A 24,100-nucleotide genomic window follows, 5' to 3' on the forward strand; every position below is an offset into this window, starting at 1 on the left:
TTGGTGGTATGGTTTACTTGTTTTTAACAGGAGTTTGGTATTGAAATATTAGAAATCAGATGAAATTGGTGTTATTCCACCAACTTCATCCATCACATTAATTGATAAGCAACAAATAAATTCGTTATGTTTTTTGTCTGTTCTGTTGGGCGTTGTTAAATGACTAAGGTGTTTTTGGGGGCGGTACAGAAAAAACTTTGAGAAACACTGGTTTAGAGCCACTGCCAATCACCATTCTTATAAATTTAGTATCGGATGGCTTTGAGTATCAAAGAATATAACATGCTAAAGTCACGAGTTTCTTTGAGGGTACGTATTTCTCTCAAGAACCATGATGTTGTTCATATTTGAACAGAGATTGCATTTCTTGTGCCTGAAATTAAATATAGAACTGCAACCATGCCACAAAATATTATCAGCTTATTTTGCTTACATTCAAGACTATTTTTTTTTATATATTATATATTTCTTTATGGTATATCGTCGTTGCTGGCGTTGGTCCAACTCTGACCATGTTAACGCCAGTGTGCTTCGATGTATGTTGTACGCCAGCAACGACGATATACTGGAAACAACACACAACACAACGACCAATTTGGCTTTCGTGACATGATAATAATATGACCCTTATGCATCAAGTAGTTTTGTTAATTATGAATTTGTTGCAGAAGCACCTAAATGCAATCAAACAGGACTGGACACACTAATAAGAAAACCCTGACCAGGATATCCTGTGTTCGGTGAGGTGGAAAAATAATCAAAAAAGTCCTGGTAATTTCGTTACTCTGGTTATCTGCTTTGGTTTCTGTGACCTTTATTCAAGCTGAATCTTGCACGGTTCAATCCAGAAAAGTTCAATTTTGTATTTAACTCTGTGAATTAAACATATGTGCGACCTACGACGTCCACTTTTTTTGTGACAGACCCCCTGAGGTGAGACTCAAGTCCCGCAACAACTATACATAAATTAAATTTCGACTAACTTACATCACCGAAGTGTCTATCAGACTTTCCAAACGTAAAAATACTGTAGCGTGCTTTTTCAACGAATCGGCGGCGTTACACGCTACACAGCAGTTTTGGCCTTTATCCAAAATGTGTTAAAAACGCGTCCCAGTTCTCCTAGGTAGTGGCCAAGCCCGCAGAACACAACAAAAATGACCAGCACAACACCAACGGAACAGGGACGGTTTCTATAAACAAAAAGAAACACAATTGTACATACGGTTTGCAAACATTCTAGTACACTCACCAAACTGTTTTGCGACCGATCTATCAGCAGGCACAGGCTGCCCGTTGCAAAATCACATTCACAATCTGCATCAATCAGATGCCAGCAAAACTTCCAAAGGTCACAGTTTTTAGAGATAAACACAGTTATCAGACGTAAACATTATCCACGCTTTATTTAAATAGAATCAGGTTAAAGCACATGACAAAAAACAACTGACAACACAAGTACAAGCAAACCTAACCACGCGGTCTGCACGCGCAGAGCTACTGCGCAGCCTTTTTTATGGGAAGATACTTTTACACCGGGTCACAAAGTTTTTTCCAAACTTGATCCACATATAACCCTATGTAACATAGAAATCTGTGCGGATATTAACGCTGCGATTTCGTGAAGTATTTCAAGTTAAATTTATAAACAAAAATAACAGGCGGTGGCCCTGTTTGCACCTAATCAATAAAATTCAAACAGATTTCTGTTTTACGTAGACTTATACGTGGATCAAGTTTGGAAAAAACTTTGTGACCCGGTGTAGTACTATTTTCCTTTGTTATGAGTGTTGCGTCAAACATAGAAAGCATAACAAAAGCATTAACGAAAAGAACGAAATTTTTGTTTGGGAATCTACAATACACTTGTAATCCTACCTAACGTATATAGAACCGCTGCCTATTGCATATCTGAGTGGGAAATTCAACCCTGAACAAAGAGAGTTGAATGGGTCTAATATTCCGAATGGGTCGGATAATTCCTTGTGTTACAAGTGAGAACAACAACGCGCCTGTGGAAGAAAGGTGTTTTGTTGCAACGTTTATGACTTTAGGCAGATACCGCTTTAAGTTAAATTTTCTATTGATAACTGTACATTAATTATTAAAACACATTCCGCTTGTTTTATTAGAAAGGCTTCATATGTCACCGAATATTATTGTTCTACATCCGCTGTGATATTGTATATAATACAACTCATTATAATGCAATAAAATAATTGTGTAAATTCCATTTAGTCACATGTAAGTAAAACAAATATCAGTAGAACAAAAAAACTTGTTTAAAATTTACCTCAGTAATAAATGCTTAACTGATCGGAACCGAGCGCACCTTGGGTTTAGGGACCTTTAAGAGAAGTGTGTGTAGTCTTGAAGGTTTTGGTAAACCTTTTCACAAGAGCAGTAACGTACAACACTTTGCCCCAGGCTTCAATGCAGATTCTTACGTCATTTTGTCTGACTCGCGCCTGCAAACTTGTTTGTTGCATTCAGCTAGCTTTGAAACGTAAATTCCTATGCGAATCATTTGTGACATTGTAACTGTTATGCTTTTTGTCTTTGGTTAAAACTAAAGCCATATAATTGTTAATGCTTTAACGATTTGGTCTTTCGACAATTTCTACAGACAATGCATCCGTTAAGTTGTCATAAATCACCTTTTGTTGTTCAGCAACAATTTACGCTTCCTTTGGAATTTTGTCATTCGCAAAAAAACAAAAATTTTATGTCTTTCCTAGCTTTTTATATTATTTGTGGTGCAATCTATCAAAGTGGTGAAAACCAGACGTAAGCCACAAGCGAAACGTTGCGCGTCATCTCCTTCGCTGCGGTGTATGCACATCCATAGACAATCTATAAACATGAGTTACTCTTTGATTTTCGGTCCCGAAATAAATGTAAGTACGTGCATACGAGTAGGCCCTGAAACTTGTTTGAAATCCCGATAAACCTCCAAACCTAATGATCGCGATACGATAGCTGTGATCGTCAACCAATGACCTGCGCAGTGTGGCGATCCTGCAAATCATGCCATTGCACGAAATATTCCCACGCATGTTCAAGTCTCCTTATCGTGTTTATTGCATACATGTGATTGCAGTGTTATGATGAAGTCATGCAGTGCCTGATACTTGATTAATCTCAAGTTGTTTGGTGGGGGACAAAATTAGAAGATCAAGTAGGTGCTTGGTGCTGCGCGTCGCGATTACCAAAACTATCTATTGCCGCAAAAACCTGCATTTGACAAAGTTTTATATTGCGAATGGTCCGGATAATTCCTTGTGTTACAAGTGAGAACAACAACGCGCCTGTAAAAGAAAAGTGTTTTGTTGCAACGTGTATGACCTCACAAGCAAAAAACGCTTTGAGTTATTTTTTCTACTGATATCTGTACATTTATACTGAATAAAAACACAATCCGCAAGAAAAATACATTATTTTTTACAAAACGTGTATATTTGTTGTTTTTCAACGGGACATCGAACAGTTAAGTAATAAATGTTTAGCTGGTCGGAACGTGGCCGCACCATTGAACTAAGTAACATTGAGTTAAGTATGGGAGAAGTGAAGAAATTTTTGTCAATATACTTACCTAAAAACTTCGTTCAGAGCGAAATATCAAAACGATCAGAACCGAAACGTTTAACATTTTGCCCCCAGGCTTCAATGCAGATCCTTACGTCATTTTGTCTGACACGCGCAGGCAATTTCGGTCCTACTGCATTCAGGCAACTTTCACACGCAAATTCCAATGCGAAACGTTTGTGCCGTTGTTAAATAGTTAGAGAATCGTTTTTGCCTATGCGGCTTGGCTTTTCGACATTTTCTGTAAATCATTGTCATCTTTGGTGTAAAATTACTCTTGCAAGTAAAACGTTTGCCTGGTACAAGATTAATCTCAGGATGTTTGGTGGGAGATTAAATTAGAAGATGAAGTAGGTGCTTGGTACTGCGTGTCGCGATTGCTAAAAGTAGAAACAACTTCACATCTTGTGGTTGGGAAGTTACCTGCTGCGTGTTTAGTTGTAATGCAGTTTTTCTATAAAACGGGGTCTTGTAGCAGTCTGTCTGCATTCAGTTAACTGGGACAACTAGGTGTCTAGAGGCAGCTAAAGCAAAGTATTAAAAATTAGTGCGAGGTCTAAATAACAAGAATGCAAATTAATTGGGTCGTATTACTTTTAAGAAATTGTCAATTAACAGTGGAAGCTCACGTAATCTTAATTGGCAATTTCTTAGGTTTGGCGTTTATCTATAACGTAAGTCGTAACTGTTTGACGTTAAAATGTTGGATTTCATCGATATCACAAAGCGTATACGTTTATTGCAAAACAGATTACCTTACGCTAGAGATAATGCAAGTTTACAATTGTTTGGGCAAACACAAACCAATAACGTAAGCGGAAAGATGTGGTAACAATAGTGTGACTTTAATATTAGTCATGTTTATAGTTCGATGGGACGCGTAATCACTTTTTAGATTTCTGGCAAATTTAAGATGCTGGTTTTTATCGTTGTCATAGCAACTAAGTGTGAGTGGCGCACCTAGTGTCATTACTTGCAAGTTAATTGCTGGAAAGTATTATGGTTGGCTCACATTGTTAGTAACTTCATGGGTGGGATTTATTGCAACAAGTTGGTTTTTAAGAATCAGTAACATCGTCAGTTTATATAGAGGTGATATTGCTTTTCCTTAGGATAATTTCTTTGTCGTTCTAGAATTGGACGATGTTAGGAAAAACATTTAAAATGGGAATTATTTTGCTCTTGTGTTTGTGCCTAGTTGTTACAGGTATGTTTTGTTACGTTAAATCGTTATGTGTTATTAACTGACACATTGCACGCCATAATCGTGTAGGTGGAGGATCGACATCTTGCCGACGATCAGCTTATAGTGGACACCGATCTGCTTTCGGCATCTCCACCTCCTGCACATATTATGGGAGAGTTTTATCAACTGGAAATGGAGGCGTTGCTGCAATACATTTCTACGACAACACACTCGGCAATAACATTTGTTCGGTGAAAATACTCGCTCTGTTGTTGTACTAAACCAACCTTAATTTTAAGTGGTGGAAGGTCTTACGTGAACCAAACTTATCACAACAAGTTAATAAATATTTCCTTTCGCTACTGAAAGATATAAAAATAATAATAATGACGATAAATTCTACTGTTGTTTTTCCGGATCGCAAACACCACTGTAACATTTGTGGCTTTTTTAAAAATATATGAAGGAGACGGTGGTTGTATTATGATATTGATGTTAAAATTACCCCAAAGCGAACCTTGGACACAACTCATTCATGTGGAACAGCTCACGTAAAGTTTTTTTGTGACAAAACTTAAATTACTCATTTCTATTAAATCTTATTTTGCTATACAACTTGTTAACCTCCAACTATTTCAAAACAACTACATATAAAGTTGTGAATCGTTGAATAGTCAACTGACAACCGAACGTAAATCAAACAGTAAATTCCACGTATGCAAAATATTGAGATATAAAATAGAATTTGTTGGAAAGCAAATACTGGTTCATGTGGAACGGGGAATTCCCCGTTTCTCATACTAACACAAGGTATGCTACGTTATACTTTTACTGTAGGTTTACGAAGGAAGCAACAAACAGTGCCTTGTTAGGAACGTTTACTGGTAATGGAAGTATAACAGGAATTGTGAAATCAGAAACCGGTTCAATGTATTTGAGTTGTCCCACGTTGCGAGGCATTTCTTCACCACCCTACTTCACATTCATGAAAGGTAATAAACGTAAAATCAAACAACGCAAGAAACATGCAGGAACTGTATTTTGACCATCATTGGTTAATTAAAGTTAAGACGCACAAGCATTCATTATTGATCAAATGTTCGGTTTGGTCGACGAATTTTAAACAGCCGAAACCGGTCACATTTTAAACATAATTAAAACATTTTCATCGACAAAAAGATTTTGAAAAGACTCGTGTTGTAACTCACCCGAATACATAAATTTTTGGTTTCGATTTCAAAATTATGAAACCATTGTTAATAATTTTGCGGTCCTGAGGTTTGAATAAAGAAAGTTCAACTAAAAAGAAAGTTCGACTAAACTTATACTCTCGGTAGACTCGTCGTAAGACTTCGATGGATTTAGATAATGCCAAAATTTCCCTAAATCTAACATGCTTAAACATACACTGGACACGTAAACTTTTGGAAACAAACAAACATTTATTTTCGAAACCTAGCTGGTCGAAAAACTTCTGCAAAACAAATATCCACACAAAACGTGGTGAAATTATGATTATTCGGTTAAATTCGAGTCATAAAAGAGCTCTATTGAAGCCACTTTCACCCAAAGTCCGGGCTAGATACAAAAAATCTAGAGCTGTGGCTTTCCAGGCATCCTCCACCCTTTTCGCTGAAATATAGGAACTCTCTGTTCTAAACGTATACAGTGGATAGCTACACTTATGGGTAATCGTATCACACACTTATATTTATTTGTCGACACCGGGATGCGAACCCAGGATATCCTACCAACGCACCACGATCAAATTTTAAAATACTTTCGTATCTATGATTTCAATTTTAACCAAGTTGGTACCAATTGTTTTTCTGATAGTCATCAATATCTTGGCCAGTATGTTTTAACGCTGCAACGTTTTTGTTTCTGTTAAATATCAAGGAATCGGTCAAATACGGTTACTGTAGAAACGTTTGATACAACATGCAATTAAAGTGAAAATGTTAAAACTGGAGATTGGATTTAAACTGAAGTCTGACCAAAGCAATCGATACGAGTGCTCGTCGCTTAGCTGCTGTGTGCCGTTAATTGATTATCGTTTTGTGGGGTTGCGCAAACTAAATAGTTGGGATTCATCCACTTTTACACATGAATACCTAGTTTGGTGCCCAGGGTGCGTCTGCGACTGCATCATCACCACAAAGTCTCCGCTTGGCTATTTAGCTCACAAGTAGCTGATGCTGCACTGATAAGACCTAGCAAGTCGAAACTGTAGCTTTTTCTACAGCTGGTATATAAACAAATGCTTTGGCACCGATGATCTTTCGTTTAATAAATGCAACACAATATATTGGTTGCATTTTTTCAATAATGTGCGACTGTTTAGTTGTAGTTTTAGGGAACCAGTTTAAAGTTGATTCCATAGTCGTGTTGGGGTCGAATGCAATGCACTTGTTCCGATTCGACAATCTGATTACTTAAATTATATCAACTCATTCATGTGATTCATGAAATGTTCTTTAGTTAACGAACAATCTTGTGATTCGGAGTTGAACGTGGACGATCTTCCAACAACTCTTGTTCTTCCAACTTCGAGCAATGGGAACTTGTTACAAGGCCTAGCTTGTAATTATTCTTTAACAAGTCCACTGAGATGTAATTTCACAATAGCAGCCACCGATGTTCTTTCTCGGTTCGCTAATACTGCCTACGAGGATGGACTGTACGTAAGTTACGATCTTAAAGTTTTGTCTGTGTTTCTTTTTTAAAGTTAAACAAAACAAAGATTATTTAATATTCTGCAATATGCTGTTCAATAGATTTTATCCGATGATCCTTCACATCCTGGGGTAATTGTTGGCAGTGATCAAATAATAAAACTTCAAGCCCGAAGAGTTAATATTCAAATATTTGTTTATTACTCTGACACTCCTCATCCTTCAATCAACATCAGATCAGGTTTGTATTAAAATCAACTTTGCAAATAACGTAGTAATAAAGTGGATTGAACAAATTGAGCAACCGATCATACAAAGAAACTGACACACAAACCGATTTAATATTTCATCAATGCGGACACTGTGTTGAGTGCAATACTTAGTGCGTGGATGACATTGTGACTAACCAACGCAATTTTGAAACGAAATATTTTTCATAGACTTTTGCGATCACTTGCATCGCTTTGCCTCCAATATCACGCACTTCTTGTGTTTGCAAGCTCTTGTTTTGCTTTTCGATGTAAAGCTAGCTCTATGACGGAAGGCTGCTTTAATTTTTGTAAGAGTAATTAATGTTGTAGGGCGTTCTTTAAAACGTCTACACAAAATACTAACACTGCCGTATATCTGACTCCTGATAAAAAGGCTACTATCTAAACCAAAGTTAATCTGTCAGTTTAATACATAAATAACAGACGCACGAGTATTACAACAAAACGTTACAAACCACGCGAACTAAAGTTTATGTATGTTTGGCTTGAAAATTATCGACTTAATGTCTTGACTTAATAACTCTAAAATGACTCTCCGTGACTCTATGTTTCTCTATGTTTTACCCAAAAATGTGTGGCTTATATAGAAAACGCATACAGGGTCGTTTGGGTTCGGACTGATACGTGACTCATTTAAAAAGACAGCTGTGTTGATGGAAGGGTCACGGAATTTGAATAGCCGGATATTTAGCTGTCTTCCGTGCATACAATAAACAGCGCGTTATCCGCCGTATGTTGAAATGGGTTCGTGGCGTATTCGACGTTAATAAAAATACAGATGCCACGTAAACACAACATAACATACGAAAAATGTGACGTCAGATACAATGTAAACAAAACATTCAGATTGAATAGCCGGGAATATCAATTAAGTGAGTCTGTTGAAAATAAATAAGGTTTTTGACCCAAGAATAATTTTTCTCCCAATTCTAACTCAGTGTAAAACATAAAATGTAAAACTAGAATAGAATATTCTAGAATGTTGTTTCATTTTCAGATTGCAAAATGTACAATGAAATGGAATGTAACATCAATTCCGTCAAGTTAAAGTAAGATTTAAAAAAAATTGTTGTAAGGTTGAAAGTTGCGCCAATTTGATTGTTATTTAAACAACTTTTTCTCCAGTGTCAGTTCACGTGGTTTAAGTACATTGGAAGCAAATCGAGAAGATATTTTGTATATTTCAAATCATACAATGACGAGTCTTGATTCTCTACCTGAAAGTTGTAAAGCTACTGCTCAAAATCCTGTTTTCCAATTTGGAATGGACGAGTGTCCTTCAACGCTGGAGGTAATTATGTTTAGTGAAGAAATATTGTTTCATGAAAATCTGAACCTGGCTGTAAATAATCTGGTTCGTAATACAGTTAATTCTAACATATTTATTATATACAAAAAGTGAGGTAGTTCAGTAGCTGGAAACAACCTACTGGTGATTAATAGATAAGTCTCGTGTAATAGTTCACTTCCATTATCTTTACTCAATTTACACGTTAATGAGGTCCTTGTCGTTAGAGTTGTCGTCCAACTTATGAAGCGATAATATTAGACTTCACTCAAAACGTAAATGACGTCACCCATGTTATGAAAAGTTAAAATAAGAAGTTGTGATGTGAATGCACGTACGATGAGTTGTGATTTTTTGTAAACGATGTTCGCAATTAGGTATATTACACCCCAATGAGATAAACCATGTCATGGACATTGTGCTAGTTTTGCTGCCAGGTATATCACAATTTAAACATGACTGCTCTTCTGGTATGAAATAATAAATGAATTTTATTCTTCCGACGATTAGTCCGCCACACAGCAAGACTCCATCAGTATTTCAATTCACAATTCAAAAGTGCACCACACAACATAGTAAAGCACAAAAAGGAAACAAATTATCTTCTTTACCATTAAAATACCCCCTTGTATTTATGAATGTGCAGCGTTTCAAGATAGAGCCGGTTGGCATAGCCTACCTATATCTCCAAAATTTGGGCTTTATCGAAAGCAACTTGTAGAAGAATTATATTTTTTAATTATTTAAACAAAATTATACTCTATATATTTTCAAAGAAATCGCAAAGCAACGTAAGCTTCTTATACCAAGTTCGCAATTACAAATTTACCACTCCAGTTGTGAGACGGACATCTCACAATCCAATCTTGGAAATATCGTGCGTTATTCCAGGAATGTTAAACAGAGATATCAAGACTGCTTCTGGAGCAATATCAACTAAACTGTATGTAAAAAGTAATTTTTTCTACAATGAAATTAATGCATTTTACTAAACAGGAAAGAAAGTATTCTGGCTTCACATAGTAGTGTCGGGAATATCACGATCAGATTTGAGTTGTTTAGTGACGAGGAAATGAAAAATCCACTTAGATCAAATTCAATCGTCCAAGTTCCAAATTTCATTTACGCTATCGTTGATTCGGCAACAAGTGAAAAGTTCAACGTGTTGGTAATCTCTTTTCCCAAGCTCTATACCCAATGTTTGTTCATTAATCATTTCAAACAAAAGTGTATCAGTATACTGTGTTAGATTTAGGCTTTGTCGGTCATAAGGTAAGTCAAAATATATGGCCTGAAATGCAGTTACATGTGCTAATGAATAAATTTATGAATGAATTTCATAAGTTACATGTGAAAGGCATGTTTGTGAATAAATAAACTTTTAATACGAAATCCTGGTTGACAATTAGACTCCTCTATTACAAAGGTTATATCATATAATTTTCTGTGTGGACTGGATTTTTGGCAGACCCTAAAGGCACGGTTGATGGTTTCTATTTGGTATATTCAGATAAATATTTCTATAAATTGTACAAAGATTCTTTGCCGAGCCAATGTTTAATGAAACTCTATTTGTCAGTTAAAATCATGCTGGGTCAGCAACTTGGATTCTGATGAAGGAGGTTTGAAATATGGACTCATCACAGAGAGGTAAAGTGTAGACGAAACAAAACCTTGCTAATACATTTCTGTCAATTATATTCAAGCGAATATGATATTAAAGAATGCCAGAAACATATTAATATTTAATTTAAATTCTACGCACAAATTCTTACCTAACTTTTGTGCTGTTCAAGCGAAAGCCCATGCAATTGACACAAGTTTATTAAAATTTGTTTGAAAATGCTTGTTTTTCTCAAAACAATTGTCAAAATTGCAAAATGTTTGCATGCATCTTATTAGGGATATGTTCGTGAGAAAATATAACATTTTACAGATAAAATCATATAATCGCAGTTGCAAAGTCGCCCACGGGATGGACCCAGAAGATTCAATTGTAATTTTGAGAAACTACCAAACTTCTTTCGGATCCTTTAAATTTCGCTCATTCGTGTGGAACAACGTATCTGTGAACGAGCAATCACTGTACGCTCACTGTTACGTGCAATTGTGCGACAACACTACTGATTGTCAACAACCGGTGAGGTTTATATACGCAGTAACATATTGACTGACAAAGACAAAACTGATTATATGAAAAAATACTAAAACAATTTTCAACCAAATAATATCGATAAGATTCTGGATTTATTTGAAAATTTGCGGGTTGGTAATTATGAAAAAAACAAGACTTTGATTATTCATTTGTTTCACAGGATTGCTCACAAAGACGTGTTCGACGATCAGTGGATCCGGATATAGAAGAGATATTAACGGTTGGACCATTCTACGTTTCTGCTCCGGATTTGTGTGGAAAGGTGGGTAGATGCACTTGAGTATACAGTATAGAGTCGTACTAAATTATAAATCACACTAGATACTGAGCGAAAAACAGATTAAATGTGATAAAGGAAAAATATATACCTAACAAAACCTCCAAACCACGTAAGCAGCTAAGTTAACACAAGGTCTAATGTGTATTAGTGCGCGCGTATATTCAGTTTTGCACAGAAACTACTGACATGGTTATTGATTAACAGTCTGCCAGGGTAGCTCGGTATACTTTTTATCAGTTATTTAGTTTGTTTAATTCTGTTGTCATTTTTTAAGTATCGAGGCTGTACAAATATTTCAGTCTGTTGTCAATACTGTATCATAAATTTGTTTCTTTGTAGGAAAATGGTGGATGTTCGGATTTCTGCAACGATGAAAATGGAATCGTCCAATGCTCTTGTTTTAAAGGCCGCTACCTCGACAAGGATGATATAACTTGCATTGGTAAGAACATGGCAACACAAACACTTTCTCGAAAATTATATTTATTCTTGTGCGTCTGTTGCCCAAATGCTTACATACTTTTCGGCAATAAATTTTGTGAGGGACAAGAGTTGTTCTTCTTATCTTTAAAAGTACACGTGATTAGAGTTGTTTATTTAAAAAACGTTGCATGATGAATAAAATCCAAAATTTTTGCACCAAAAAATTTCAATAAAACCATGACAACCAATCATTACAAAAACAAACCAATATTTCTTTTTTTCATACTAAGTAACTACATGTCCCAATAACTTTGTATTGTATATGTGTGTGCAGAGGTGGAAGAAGCGTTGAAATTTGAAGGATTCCAGAATATAAAAGGTGTTTACATAGCCGTTGGATTCATCGTCCTTCTGCTAATTGCTGTACTGGGGTTGTTTGCTTGGTTCTTGAGACGTCGTTTCAACAAGAATGCTTAATGTGATTACTGAGGACATAATTGTACATTGTATACAACCAACTGCTTGTTTTGATTAACAGAGAAAACTGATAATCCCGTGAATAACTTACCTTTTATTCTGCTTTGAAATATAACCTGGCATATATTTGGTTGTGAAGAATTTTTGCTTTGTAAGCAAAACTTACTGCGTTGCCACCAAGCACAATCCAACCTCTCAACATAAGCTGACTCTAATACAAATTTATTAACGCAACAAACATAAGTAAAATATGCAAATATACAAACACATACGGTCAGCACAGTGGCATTTGCATTAATTCGACAATTTGTTGCAAACTATCGCATCCGGCCGTGTAAGAACACTAACATTACATAGTAAAAGAAAATACACATGTTAAACTGCAGTCAGGGCCACTATGTTTTAACGTCATAGGTCTTATCAGTGCAGTTATGGTGTGACTTACAACGATCTTGTCAGCTAAATAGCAGACAAGCCTTTCACTTTGTGGTGACTGTAAGTCACATCATAGCTGCACTGATAAGACCAATGAGGTTAAAACACAGTTTTTAGCCCTAAAGGCATTCGAAGGAACTCGAAGAGCTCGAAAGGCGTTATAACTTCTGTGTTAGGGATATCTAATGGTGATCAAAGTACATAAATCTCAATACATGCCATTACACTACATGGGTTTCGAACGAACGTTCACGAACATAAAGAGATCTTCACATTTCAACGATTATCACCGGGTTCACACGTACGTCCGGGAGTCAATCAATCAACTGCGATCTCCACACGAGTACAGTGGAGTTGACGCAGGAAATCACGTCAAAAGACATTGACAATTCATACAAGAGCCATCAAATCAAAGTTCGGAAAATTTAAATAACGAACAAAAACACGAATTACCTCGAACCACAATTCTCCGAAATCCAATCTTTCCAATGGACAAAATTATCTTTCCGAACTACAGAATACTTATGATGAAAAACATTTGAGAAAAGAGGGGATTGTATGTATTGGCCAACATCATGGTTCCCATGTATTATGTCGCAGTTTCTTAAGTAATGATCTTTGTTCAGGCATCAACCAGTTTTAATTGACTAAGGGCGATGGTATTATTGTACCGCACTTACTTACGACCAAAGCGGTAAACATACCTGTGTGCAGCTCACTATAAAAACATTATTGGCTCTATTGCTTTTACATACACAAGGTAATTTCCCTTCATTGCACCAAGAGGTATCAACATTGACATTTAACATGAGATATCGCTATGGTGGGAACCGCCGATTGGCAGCAGGGTAAAATCACATCATATTTTTTGCTTTTCTTTTGAAATTTCGTTACAAAACTGTTCCGAGAAACGAAATTTCGTTCCCAAATAAGAAAAACCGTTCTGGGAACATTACTTTTACGCAAAATTTCGTTACAGAAACATATTTTGGTTTTTGAATTGTGTTTCCAAAATCACAAATTGGGTAATATCGCACTAAAAATAGTTTTCCGGTAATCGACCAAGCAAAAAAGCACCGCTAGATGTCGGCAAAGAGAAGAAAAAACGTAGTATTGCTCATAAATATAAAAAGTCGACTTCATCAAATGTGGATGTTTTCTGAATGTGGAGACTTTTAATGGAAGATAAAAATATGGATGGAACATCAGTTTTGTTCCGGAAACGGAACTTTTGTCATTGAGAACGAAATTTTTGTTACTTGAATTTAACATTCGTTACGGGAACAGAATTTTCGTTTCAGAGGAAGAATTATTTTTCGATCCAGAAACACAATTAACGTTTTTTCAAGAAAAATTTTGTTACGCAACCTAAATTGCGTGTAAAAAAATGAGTTTTCGTTTCTGGAGCAGAATTTTCGTTTACGGGAACAGAATTTTGGTTTCGCGGTTAAAGTATACCTCTGACAAGTATTCCCCAGTCATATATTTGTTTTACAACAAAGCGAAATAAATTACAGCCACGTTACCTGGAAAACGAAACCTGGAAACCTACGTAAAGGCATTCTCAAAACTGTTTTGGCGAATGACGAAGCGGTTTAAGCTTATGTTTGATAGATATTCGCCACTCATTGCTTTATTATATATCGTTTTACATATTTTACAGTCAAATACTGTCGCTGGTCACTTATCACCTGTTTCTTATTTTTTGTTATTTAGAAGTTTTTCACAGTTTCCATTTTGTTCAAGGGAAGTTTAATGCCAGGTGACAATATCACCTATTCTGATAGAGAATGTGTGGACAAGGGCTGTGTAACCGCAGCCTTTTAATTTGAAGCTGTGGTGCGTTGCTGAATTGCCGCTGTCTATACTCATACGTACACTTTCCCACTTATTTATTGAATTGGTGCGGTCAAGATTGTAAACGTAAGGTTTTCTGCAAACAAATGCATACGATAATCACCAAATAAAGTACACAATGACAGAATTAGGCACACTTGCCGAGAGTAGGGCCTTACGAAAACGTAAACTATTTATTAAGTGCTGAAAATGAAGCCACGTGTGTAATCAAGCCTACAAGCGGCAGTTATTTGATTGCGTTCAAGATACGTACTTGGCGGTTACAGGGCGTATTGTTCGCAAATGTTTTGTGTTCAAGATTGGAAAGGATCTATGATTTAATAGCTAAACATACACTTAAAATCACTTTTATACACACTTACAACATGTTAACAAGGATTTAGGCACTTACTTGTGGGTGTTTTATGATTGTTCCTTGTTTTGGTATTAGGAAACGTTTGAGATTCAATACATGATGGTGATGGTGAAACCTTAGTAGTTTCATCCGATGAGCTTAAAATATGGTGTCTTTCTGATGTAACCACTTCGTTGTGAAGGAGTTGCTCTCTATATTCATTTTCTGTAGCAGTACTGCTTGCCCTTAAAAGCGGAGTAACTGGTCCAAAGCGTTTTTTTTCCTCGGGGAAGTAATACGTGTGCAGAATCAAAGTCCTATATATGCATGCAGTTTACCGTTTAAATATTTTATGAATATGCACACAGCACAGCCTTATTGGAGTAACTACAGCAAGACCATCTTGCCTCTTTTCGAGTCCTACTTGTTGTGTGGGAACTGCAGCTGTTTACAGATGAGACTCTGAGACTTTACACATAAATGACATAAAATTCCTTAAAGAATAACAAATCTAAATAAAATAACCAGTTGTGTACATTATTCTTTCAATATCATACTTCCACGACGAAGGTTCATGAACTTGATATTTAATAGCTTCAGACATTTTCGCATTGTCTTGATATGGAGGACAACGACAGAATTGACCATCATTTTCCAACCATAACTACGGAATTATTTCAACACTACTGTCACCATCAAGCTGGGAAAATTAAAACACAGCGTACATTATTCTTTAAAGAAATGTACAACAACACAAATGGGCCTTAAGACACGAACCACATCACATAACTATTGGCAGTAAAAAGTGTGGCGTGTTTTACTTCAACAACACTACCAAGTAAATAATGCATTATGTCCGTGGAAATTGTATGTATTTCAGTTATGTATTTAGTTATACCACCACCACCCTACAGTAAAAAGAACAATGTATCGACTTCCTGGAATATGTGTTTTAATTACTTCCGTTTGAACAGGCATTTTGTGTTCTAAAACGGGACAATGCATTTACAACGATGAAAACAAACAGTGGCGCTTAACTTACTGTCTTCGAGTTTACTGTCAATGACCCTCAGGTATCTCAAGCCTTTCAGCTCAAAATTACCTTTTCCTCTTCCCTGGTTTTGAAATATTTCCAAACAAGATCTACAATTTTATTTTTCCATTTAATGCGTACAATTTTATTATGGCCAAGTTCCCAATTGCTGGACCAGGGCAACGTTAACTTTAATTTTTGTCACACAAGCAGTTTACGTGGCAATCGATAGAAATAGAATAACCAAGCACTAGACTGCAAACACAGGCAGCCTAGACCAGAGGAAACAATTTACGCTTTAACATAAAACCAGTATTATTACCAGTCCACATGGAAAAACAGGGTTTTCTTAACACACATGCATATTAAACAACTCAGCGATTCCTTTTGTGTTGGTTATTTTTCAATTTGACCGTTTTGCACCAAATGTATTTTCCTGGTTCGCACACGTACAGGCAACAATTTGACAATTCTTACGCAAACGAGTGGCCACGAAAAGTGCAAAAAGTGCATCCTATCACAAAAGTCGTGATTTCCAGTGAGAAAATCAACTTTACATTAGCGCCTTGATAACCTGTCTGTTTTTACCGGTGTCCTATTCCATTTCAGTTACGTTACTTTATTTGCCTGGCTATTTATTATGTAAGATAAAAATGATTTGTTTTTGCCCAGATTGTAATGTGCGTATTTTTGTATCGTGATTTAGGTAGACATCTGCACCTTCCACTATATGTAACCATAGTTAACAGTAGCTCAATGTATTTCCCTATACCATATTTCAAAGTAAATTTTACTTGTTAGAATCAAATGAATACATGGAAAGTGAATACTGTTATTCCTCCCCGAACTAACCTCAAAACAATCATCAGCTTATTTATTTTTTTTTTTGGGGGGGGAGAAAAGTTTATTATGGCGTCAATAAAGTCACGAAAACAGTTAAGCAGCCGTTTTATGGTAAACTGAAAACTTTACGATATAATCATATTTTTTTTTTTTTTATTTGGAAACTTTATTTGGCGACAACAACATATTGGAAAGAGGGTTATTTTTCCTATCCGTGTTTTGTGGTGGTTTCTTGGCCTATGCGTTTTGGCGGCACGTTTATGTTATGATAAACACATTGCTGTATAAACCGATCCCTTGTTAAAACGATTACACAAGCATCCTTTCTGGTTATAATGGAGTAATGAAGACGAAAAGGAAGTGGTTGTGTTGAGGCGTGAAAAAAAAATATCGCAGACCGCAATAGTATTAGGCAACGCATTTACAACAACAGGGGGGGGGGGGGGGCATGAATTGTGTTAATGCTAAGCTTGCAAATTTATTTCAGCTTTCACTTTGTTTTAGTTAAAATGTGACTTTAGGAAATTGTGTTTTGGATGTAAGAAACTTAAGAAACGACACTTGTTTATTTCAAGAACCACATAAACGAGGCACAAAAATACAATATTGCAACTTAAAAAAATAAGCTATTTATTTTTTAAAAGTTAGAAATCTTTGAATAATTATCAGAATCGTGACAGGCATTCAACTTTGCTAGAAATTGTTCACTGGGTTAGATAATGTGCGAAACTGTGGTTGATGAAATGTAGCGGATATGTTGCCTTCTTTCTACGTTCCCTCGCTTTGTGCTACGTGTTTCTGGTTTGCGGTTAGTTCACAAAACATGCTCGTACAATAAAGATCAAACCGCATTAGTGCTGAACCCGACCAATCAAAACCAGTAATTTTTTTATTTGCATTAAGAACGACAGCAGCACAGAGTCGCAGAATCCAGTGGCAGTTAAGCTGCCTAGTTTTGGGACGGAGCAGTAAAGAGTTTTGTTTCAGCAAGCAGAGGCACAATTTGTTCTTTGCTATATTTTGAGCGACACAACAAAGTATTTTCATGTGGTACCTTCCTTGGATCAACCAACAGCCGTTCGCTTAATCGAGGTACTGGAAGATCCGCCGCAGAGGATTGCTGCGAAACAATTAAGGAACGTTTGTTAGAGAAATATACCTTGACCCCTGCACTGCAAGCTTAGAATTTGCTTTATATGCCTCCTTTGGGAGACAAATTACCTACAGCCCTCATGGATGAAATGCTTGTGCAGTGAAACAGGTGTTTTTCTATTTAAAAAATTGTTTATGGAACATATGTCGGATAAAATTTGCACTGTTTTAGCCGTTAAGGAATTTTTGGATTGTCGGTTTATGGCAAGACAAGCAGACTCGTTATTGCAGGCTTGTCGAGATGATTAAGCTTAGTTGCGCGCGTACAACGACGAAAAACTATTTCGCCCAAACGTGGAACTTACAGGCGTCCATGCTTCCATCATGAGCGTTTTGGAAAAAAAGCTCGCCTGTTTTTCCCACCTTGTGATTTTCAGGGAAACGATTTTCACGGAATCTAATCAGCCGACCGCACCCAGCTGCTGTAGCAGCGGGCATGAATAGCAGCCTGTTTTACGTTTGGGAGAAAACCTCTCCAAAACAAAGCATTTTGCCTCCCCGGTTGATTTTTTCATGCCGAATTTACCTCCTTGACCACGCCACACTTCTCCCACTCTTCTCATAAACGTGGTGTGCAACACTATATCGTGACCTCTGGACCAATATTTTAACTTCATTTCCAAGCATATGCACAGTGCCAAATGAGCATTGCTTTGACTTGGATTCTGTATTTAGGCTTGATATAGCGTTCAACGGAGCATCGTTGTTTTCACGCGTTAATTTATTGAAGTAATAAGGCAGCCGACAAACGCTTAATACCCTTAACCTTTTACCTGCCACGCTCATATAGCAGTAATTACAGGTGTATTGCTAATTACTGTTACCGAGTTTAACCGTCTATAACTTTATTTCTATAGACGCTAGACGAAAACCTAAAACACAAAAGTTGTTTGAAACAGCCCACACCATTTTTTTAACTTTATTACTAACTAAGGATTAGGTTCACTTTTCCTTGTTTGTTGTAACATAACGGAAATTTTATTTTTGGCAGGTTGCTAACCACATGTTGCATAAATATGATTTCTTTTGATAAACTCATTGATGCAGTTGTGGGAAGGAGTTGGTACGCCCTTTTCCTGGTTGCGACTGCCTTGTTGGTAAATGTCACATCATCTGGAATAATGACTGGTTCAGTCTTTCTTGGTAGGAAGCAAATTTGAAGTTGCTTTTACAGGATTTGCTGAAAAGCATTGGTTTAAAAGCAATGCAGTTGTAGTTTTGAAATAAACGTAATGACTTTGACTAAAGATACAATAAATCATGATTCAAATTTTATTTTGAACGTTTGATTATGAATTTAATTTCCGTTACTTTAGTCGCTGAAAGTCCTGCAACTGATTTCTGCCTAAAACTAAAATAATATTGTCATGATTTTCCAACCAATACAGCGGGAGTTTCCCCATCACGATGTTACGTAGATCCTTACGACAACGCAACACAATATTCTCATCTTACTGATGATGTCATCTCCCTAAAGTTCATGCCCTACAATGACGTCACTGGGGTATATAAAGTTACTTGTAGTGATAAACAAGACGATGTTTCCCTCCAATAGCAATAAAATTGAACAGATTCCATTCTCGTTTATTGACAAAACCTGAGGATATTTAACAAAACGCAGCGGCTCGAAATTATATTTATGTGACCAGTCAATGAAGTACTTTGATATATCTTTATTTACACAAAACTAGGAACCGGACAGATGTCATCGAAACTTGATCAACGACAGTTGGTGTTCATCCAATATATCCGTACTTACTTGCTTGAACTCATCCGAAGTTATAAGCCAAACCACATGTCGGGACAGTTACATTTACGACAGGAGTCACTACGATGAAACTGTTGCCACAGAAGTATAAAATATTAAACACTACTTTGTCTTTGTTTTTTCCGTATAAATTTACTGAATATTCTTTTACGATTGACCTCGAAGTATTTCTTTTTATTTTCAAGGTTTTTTAAAACTTGTATTTGAAGCATAAAATATCAACCTAACTATTTTTGAAATTGTCCCTTAGATTTTTTTTTGCTACAATCCCTAAGACTATTCTTGACATTTCGGTGTTCAAAGTGTTTATTTGCAGTGGGATCTCGTGTGTGAAAGATATTCCCTCGTTTCATTTTCAACCTCCCTGTTTTTTATCGGTGTTGGAATTGGTTCAGTGGTGGGAGGAATTATATCCGACAGGTGAGTGTTGCACCACAGAGAACTAACATTTCACTATACTGACATATGTAGTCATTTATTAATCGCTGCAGAAACTACATAGTTGAACCACATTGATAAACAAAAAGTTTACGCATTTTACTGACTCTTAAACTGGACGACTGTCCGCTTTCGCCACTACAACGGAGCCATCTTGTTGGAAACATTTTGGAAACAACGCATTTGTTAGTTCCACAAATTACAGACATTTAAATGTACAAATCGTCATAACGGATAACAACGCTTCAAACAAAAAGCGCATGAGCACATGGGACAATAACCATAAGCAATAAAACATTATAAACAATGCCTTTTTGTTATTGTTTGTTTCTTTTATTTTTTTATATCAATAATCTGTCCTCCCGGCACAATTAACGTAACTTTTATTGACCGACATTTTACCTGCTATTCAGGTATGGGCTTACTCAAGGTAATGGTGCAGCACACAACCTAAGCATTAAGGACCGGACATACACGAAAAAAGAGACCGCCAACACCGTTTGCAAAATCGTGTTATATAATTAAAAACGCGGAAAACAACAGTTAAAACAAGTTCTTGTAAACACCGGGAAACATTCGCACCGTTCCCTGTCATTTACACAACAAAAAAGTTACATTAATTGTGCCGGGAGGACAGATTATAAGGAACATGATGTTTATTTCTTTGTCCATTCATTATAGGTAATTACTGTACCTGCTATAGTGTTCCATACAACTGTTTATTAACGCGAGCCAGTTTTGGATGCAGGTTTGGAAGATTGTTTACAATTCGGCTTGGGGTAACATTCGCAATTATAATGGGAGTATCTACATCTTATTCGCCAAACGTATACGTATTCTCTGTGCTAAGGGCTATGGAAGTCATGTTTTACTTTCAATCCGTCGCGTCGGCTTTTACATACGGCAAGTATAATGTAAACATATATTCTTTCAGTATAAAGCAAATAAAAACTAAGTGTTTAAAACAAAATAAATAATGACTAAAATTAGGTATTCTGTTATATCTATTACTATAACATTACTTTTTCGTCTAGTTTCCGAAGTAAGCCCGCCATCTTGGAGACTGGCAGTTACTTTTTTGTTCAGCACAGCTTTTGGCGTGGGTTGCATGTTGCTCAGTGTTTTTGCATTTTATTGGAGGAAATGGAGAGACTTACAACGGGCTTACACTCTCATCATGTTGATTCCAATCTTACCTTACTCATATTTTCTTCCTAAATCTCCAAGGTGACACAGATTGTGGCATTTTTGTTTATTTTATAGAAAGTTTTATGTGCATAAGTCTTAGATATCGTTTTTTTTGCAGATGGTTGTTTGCACGGGGAAGCGTAAACCATTCAAAGAAAGTCTGCAAAAAAATTTCCGAAAATACTGGAAACCCTTTTCCGGGCAAAACTTGGGATAAAATGTTGAAAGACCACAAGTCACAAGATGTTGGTGAAATAAACCCTGATAAACGTTGATTAAATAAGCATGAGTAGCTAAGCTGCCTCTGGCGACATGTTTCCTTTTCTAAAACTATCGGTTTTTTTTTCAAACAGAGCTCAAACAAAAATTTGAACACAGTAAAGGAAATATTTAAACGTCCCTACTCGAGACTTCTCATAATATGCAACATGTTTGTGTGGTTTGTAACCAGGTAAGCAGATTGGAAGTGTTCGCTAATTGATTGGAAACTGACGTTTTTACCTACGCACACATAACAGGATAGACAAAAATTGCTTCGTCGAAGCAAATGTGGTATTGACGAACGCTTTTGTAATTACCACTTGACAACGGCGATCTTGTAACGCAACAGGTTTTGGTCATTAAATTTTCAACATTTACTTTGTCTATACAATGTATATTTAAACCGAAAATGTTGTTGTGGTCATGTTTGCGTTTATCTCATGAAATATTAATCAATGTTGCGTGAAAACGAAATTAAAAAAAAATATTTCTACAGCTTGGTGTATTACGGACTTGCCTTAAACAGTGGATCTTTGGCCGGCAATCCATTTATCAACAATGCGCTTGGTGGCGTGATGGAGGCAGTGGCTTGTGCGGCAGGAATCTACGTCATCAGAAAGTTTGGTGCAGTGAAAACTGAAGTGTTTACACTCAGTATGGCTGGTGTAGCCTGTCTGGCATCCACCTTGACAGTTCAACTTGCTAACGATAATTATGGTAAGTAGATACTGTCGGGCAAAGAAACGAATAACAAACGAGCAACATATTGTGTGATTCCTGCGAGTGATGGTTTAACAAAAGTTATTCTTTATACGGTTGGTGTTCTTTGTATGATGTATTTCTGGCCAACTTCATGGTGTGTGGTTAAAAAACTAAAACGATTTGCTTTCGTACTGTTGTTATTACTTGTAGGTCTTCACATGTTTGGAACAATTCTAGCTCTCATTGGTCGGTTCGGTGTAAGCATGTGTTTCGGTGTTTTATTCGTTCATACTGCAGAAATGTTTCCAACAAGCGGAAGGTAAAGTTGTAAAACGAAACTTTTTTCATATACACTTGGTTTTGGGAGTGATTTAAAATAGTAAAAGTATAGTTGCTTTAGCTTAATCTCGCAATGACGTGTCCCCCTTTAACAAAACAAACCCTGAAATTCAACCTGAATAGTTGTTTTTGTAATTTATTGATAGAGGAATACTAATTACGACAAACGTGGTAAAGTTGCTAACATCGTTTTCCTTTTCCAGAACAACTGCAATTGGTCTTTCTTCAATGACTGGCAGAATCGGAACCATTATCACACCATGGACCATTCAACTACAATACACCATCCCATGGTTGTCTCAAGTAAGAGAAATATGTGATAAACGTAAACAACAATGTCTTATAAACAAGAAGTTGAATTTATCAAATATTTGTGTTGCAGACAATATTCGGTATGATTTCTCTGTTTGGAGCTTTAGTAGCTGCAATTCTTGTTGAAACCAAAGACCATGAACTGATGATGACGTTTCCAGAAGCAGAAAAATTTTATAGGAAGAAACTAGATGGTTCTTTGCCACAGAGGATTTTTAAACTACCGAAAATGTATGTATCTTTTTATACCACTTTCCCTTGTTTGGTTGATTCCATCGTTTTTTTTAAGGCATTTTTTGTAACTTTTTAGACCTGAAGAAAACGAAGATCGTGGAAAACTGGTTGAACAAATATAAAATTTTCAAAAATATAATTCAAAACATTTACTTGTTGGAAAAATGTATCTAAATGATTTTGTTGTGAATTAAAAATATATAGGCTTGCAAATAAACTAAAATCAGTACAGCTTAAATATGAAATGGTCAGAACTATATTCCTAGAACTCCAGAAGGAGTAAATGGTTAAAACTGTCTACATATTTTAGTAAAAAAAGTTGCTTGATTCGTTCGCAGGTTTCTAAGATACAGCCGACTACACTTACGTAATCGTGCGAAAGCGAGATTATTGTTGCGTGACGTCATGCAAAACGATTCATTCGTGCGGGAGCTGCCAGCGAGGCTTATCCGCACAAATGGAAAACATTGAAAAACTGCTGGTTTGGTAATTTTGCATTAAACAGGAGCCCAACAAGTAAACAATGGGTAAGAGACAGCCCGGTATTGGTTTATTTATCGCGTCAATTAGTATTTATTGAAGCCTTGTCGATTTGTCTACTCCCTGCAAATGATAAGTACCGGTAATTTAATTTTTCGGTCGGCAAAGTCCATCAAGAAAACCCCACAAAACTAAGATATATGGAACACAAATATCTTGCCATAGAACTACTTTTTGTCTGGCAGTAGCGTTGCCTACGAGTTTGCGTAACATCTAAAATGATTCGATTAATTTATCCGAATAAAATTGTGGTCCGCAATAATCGGTTTCGGTCACAACTTAGTTAAACGAAGAGGTGCTTTACTGGTTATTGTTCAAGTTCA

The 24,100-nt window shown here is 36.3% G+C and overlaps 1 protein-coding gene across 1 annotated transcript; it reads left to right on the top strand.

Moving 5' to 3' along the window:
• Nucleotides 1-4,726: 4,726 nt before the first annotated feature.
• LOC145909619 (uncharacterized) lies at nucleotides 4,727-10,660 on the top strand. The gene is made up of 10 exons (XM_082996987.1): nucleotides 4,727-4,792; nucleotides 4,859-5,022; nucleotides 5,609-5,763; nucleotides 7,253-7,455; nucleotides 7,549-7,687; nucleotides 8,716-8,767; nucleotides 8,844-9,009; nucleotides 9,783-9,949; nucleotides 10,003-10,174; nucleotides 10,586-10,660. The coding sequence occupies exons 2-10, from the start codon at nucleotides 4,940-4,942 to the stop codon at nucleotides 10,658-10,660; spliced, it is 1,212 nt and encodes a 403-aa protein (XP_082853113.1). The 5' UTR covers nucleotides 4,727-4,792; nucleotides 4,859-4,939.
• Nucleotides 10,661-24,100: the final 13,440 nt, after the last annotated feature.

Source organism: Ascidia mentula, chromosome 7, assembly GCF_947561715.1.
Source record: "Ascidia mentula chromosome 7, kaAscMent1.1, whole genome shotgun sequence".
NCBI classification, from domain to species: Eukaryota; Metazoa; Chordata; class Ascidiacea; order Phlebobranchia; family Ascidiidae; genus Ascidia; species Ascidia mentula.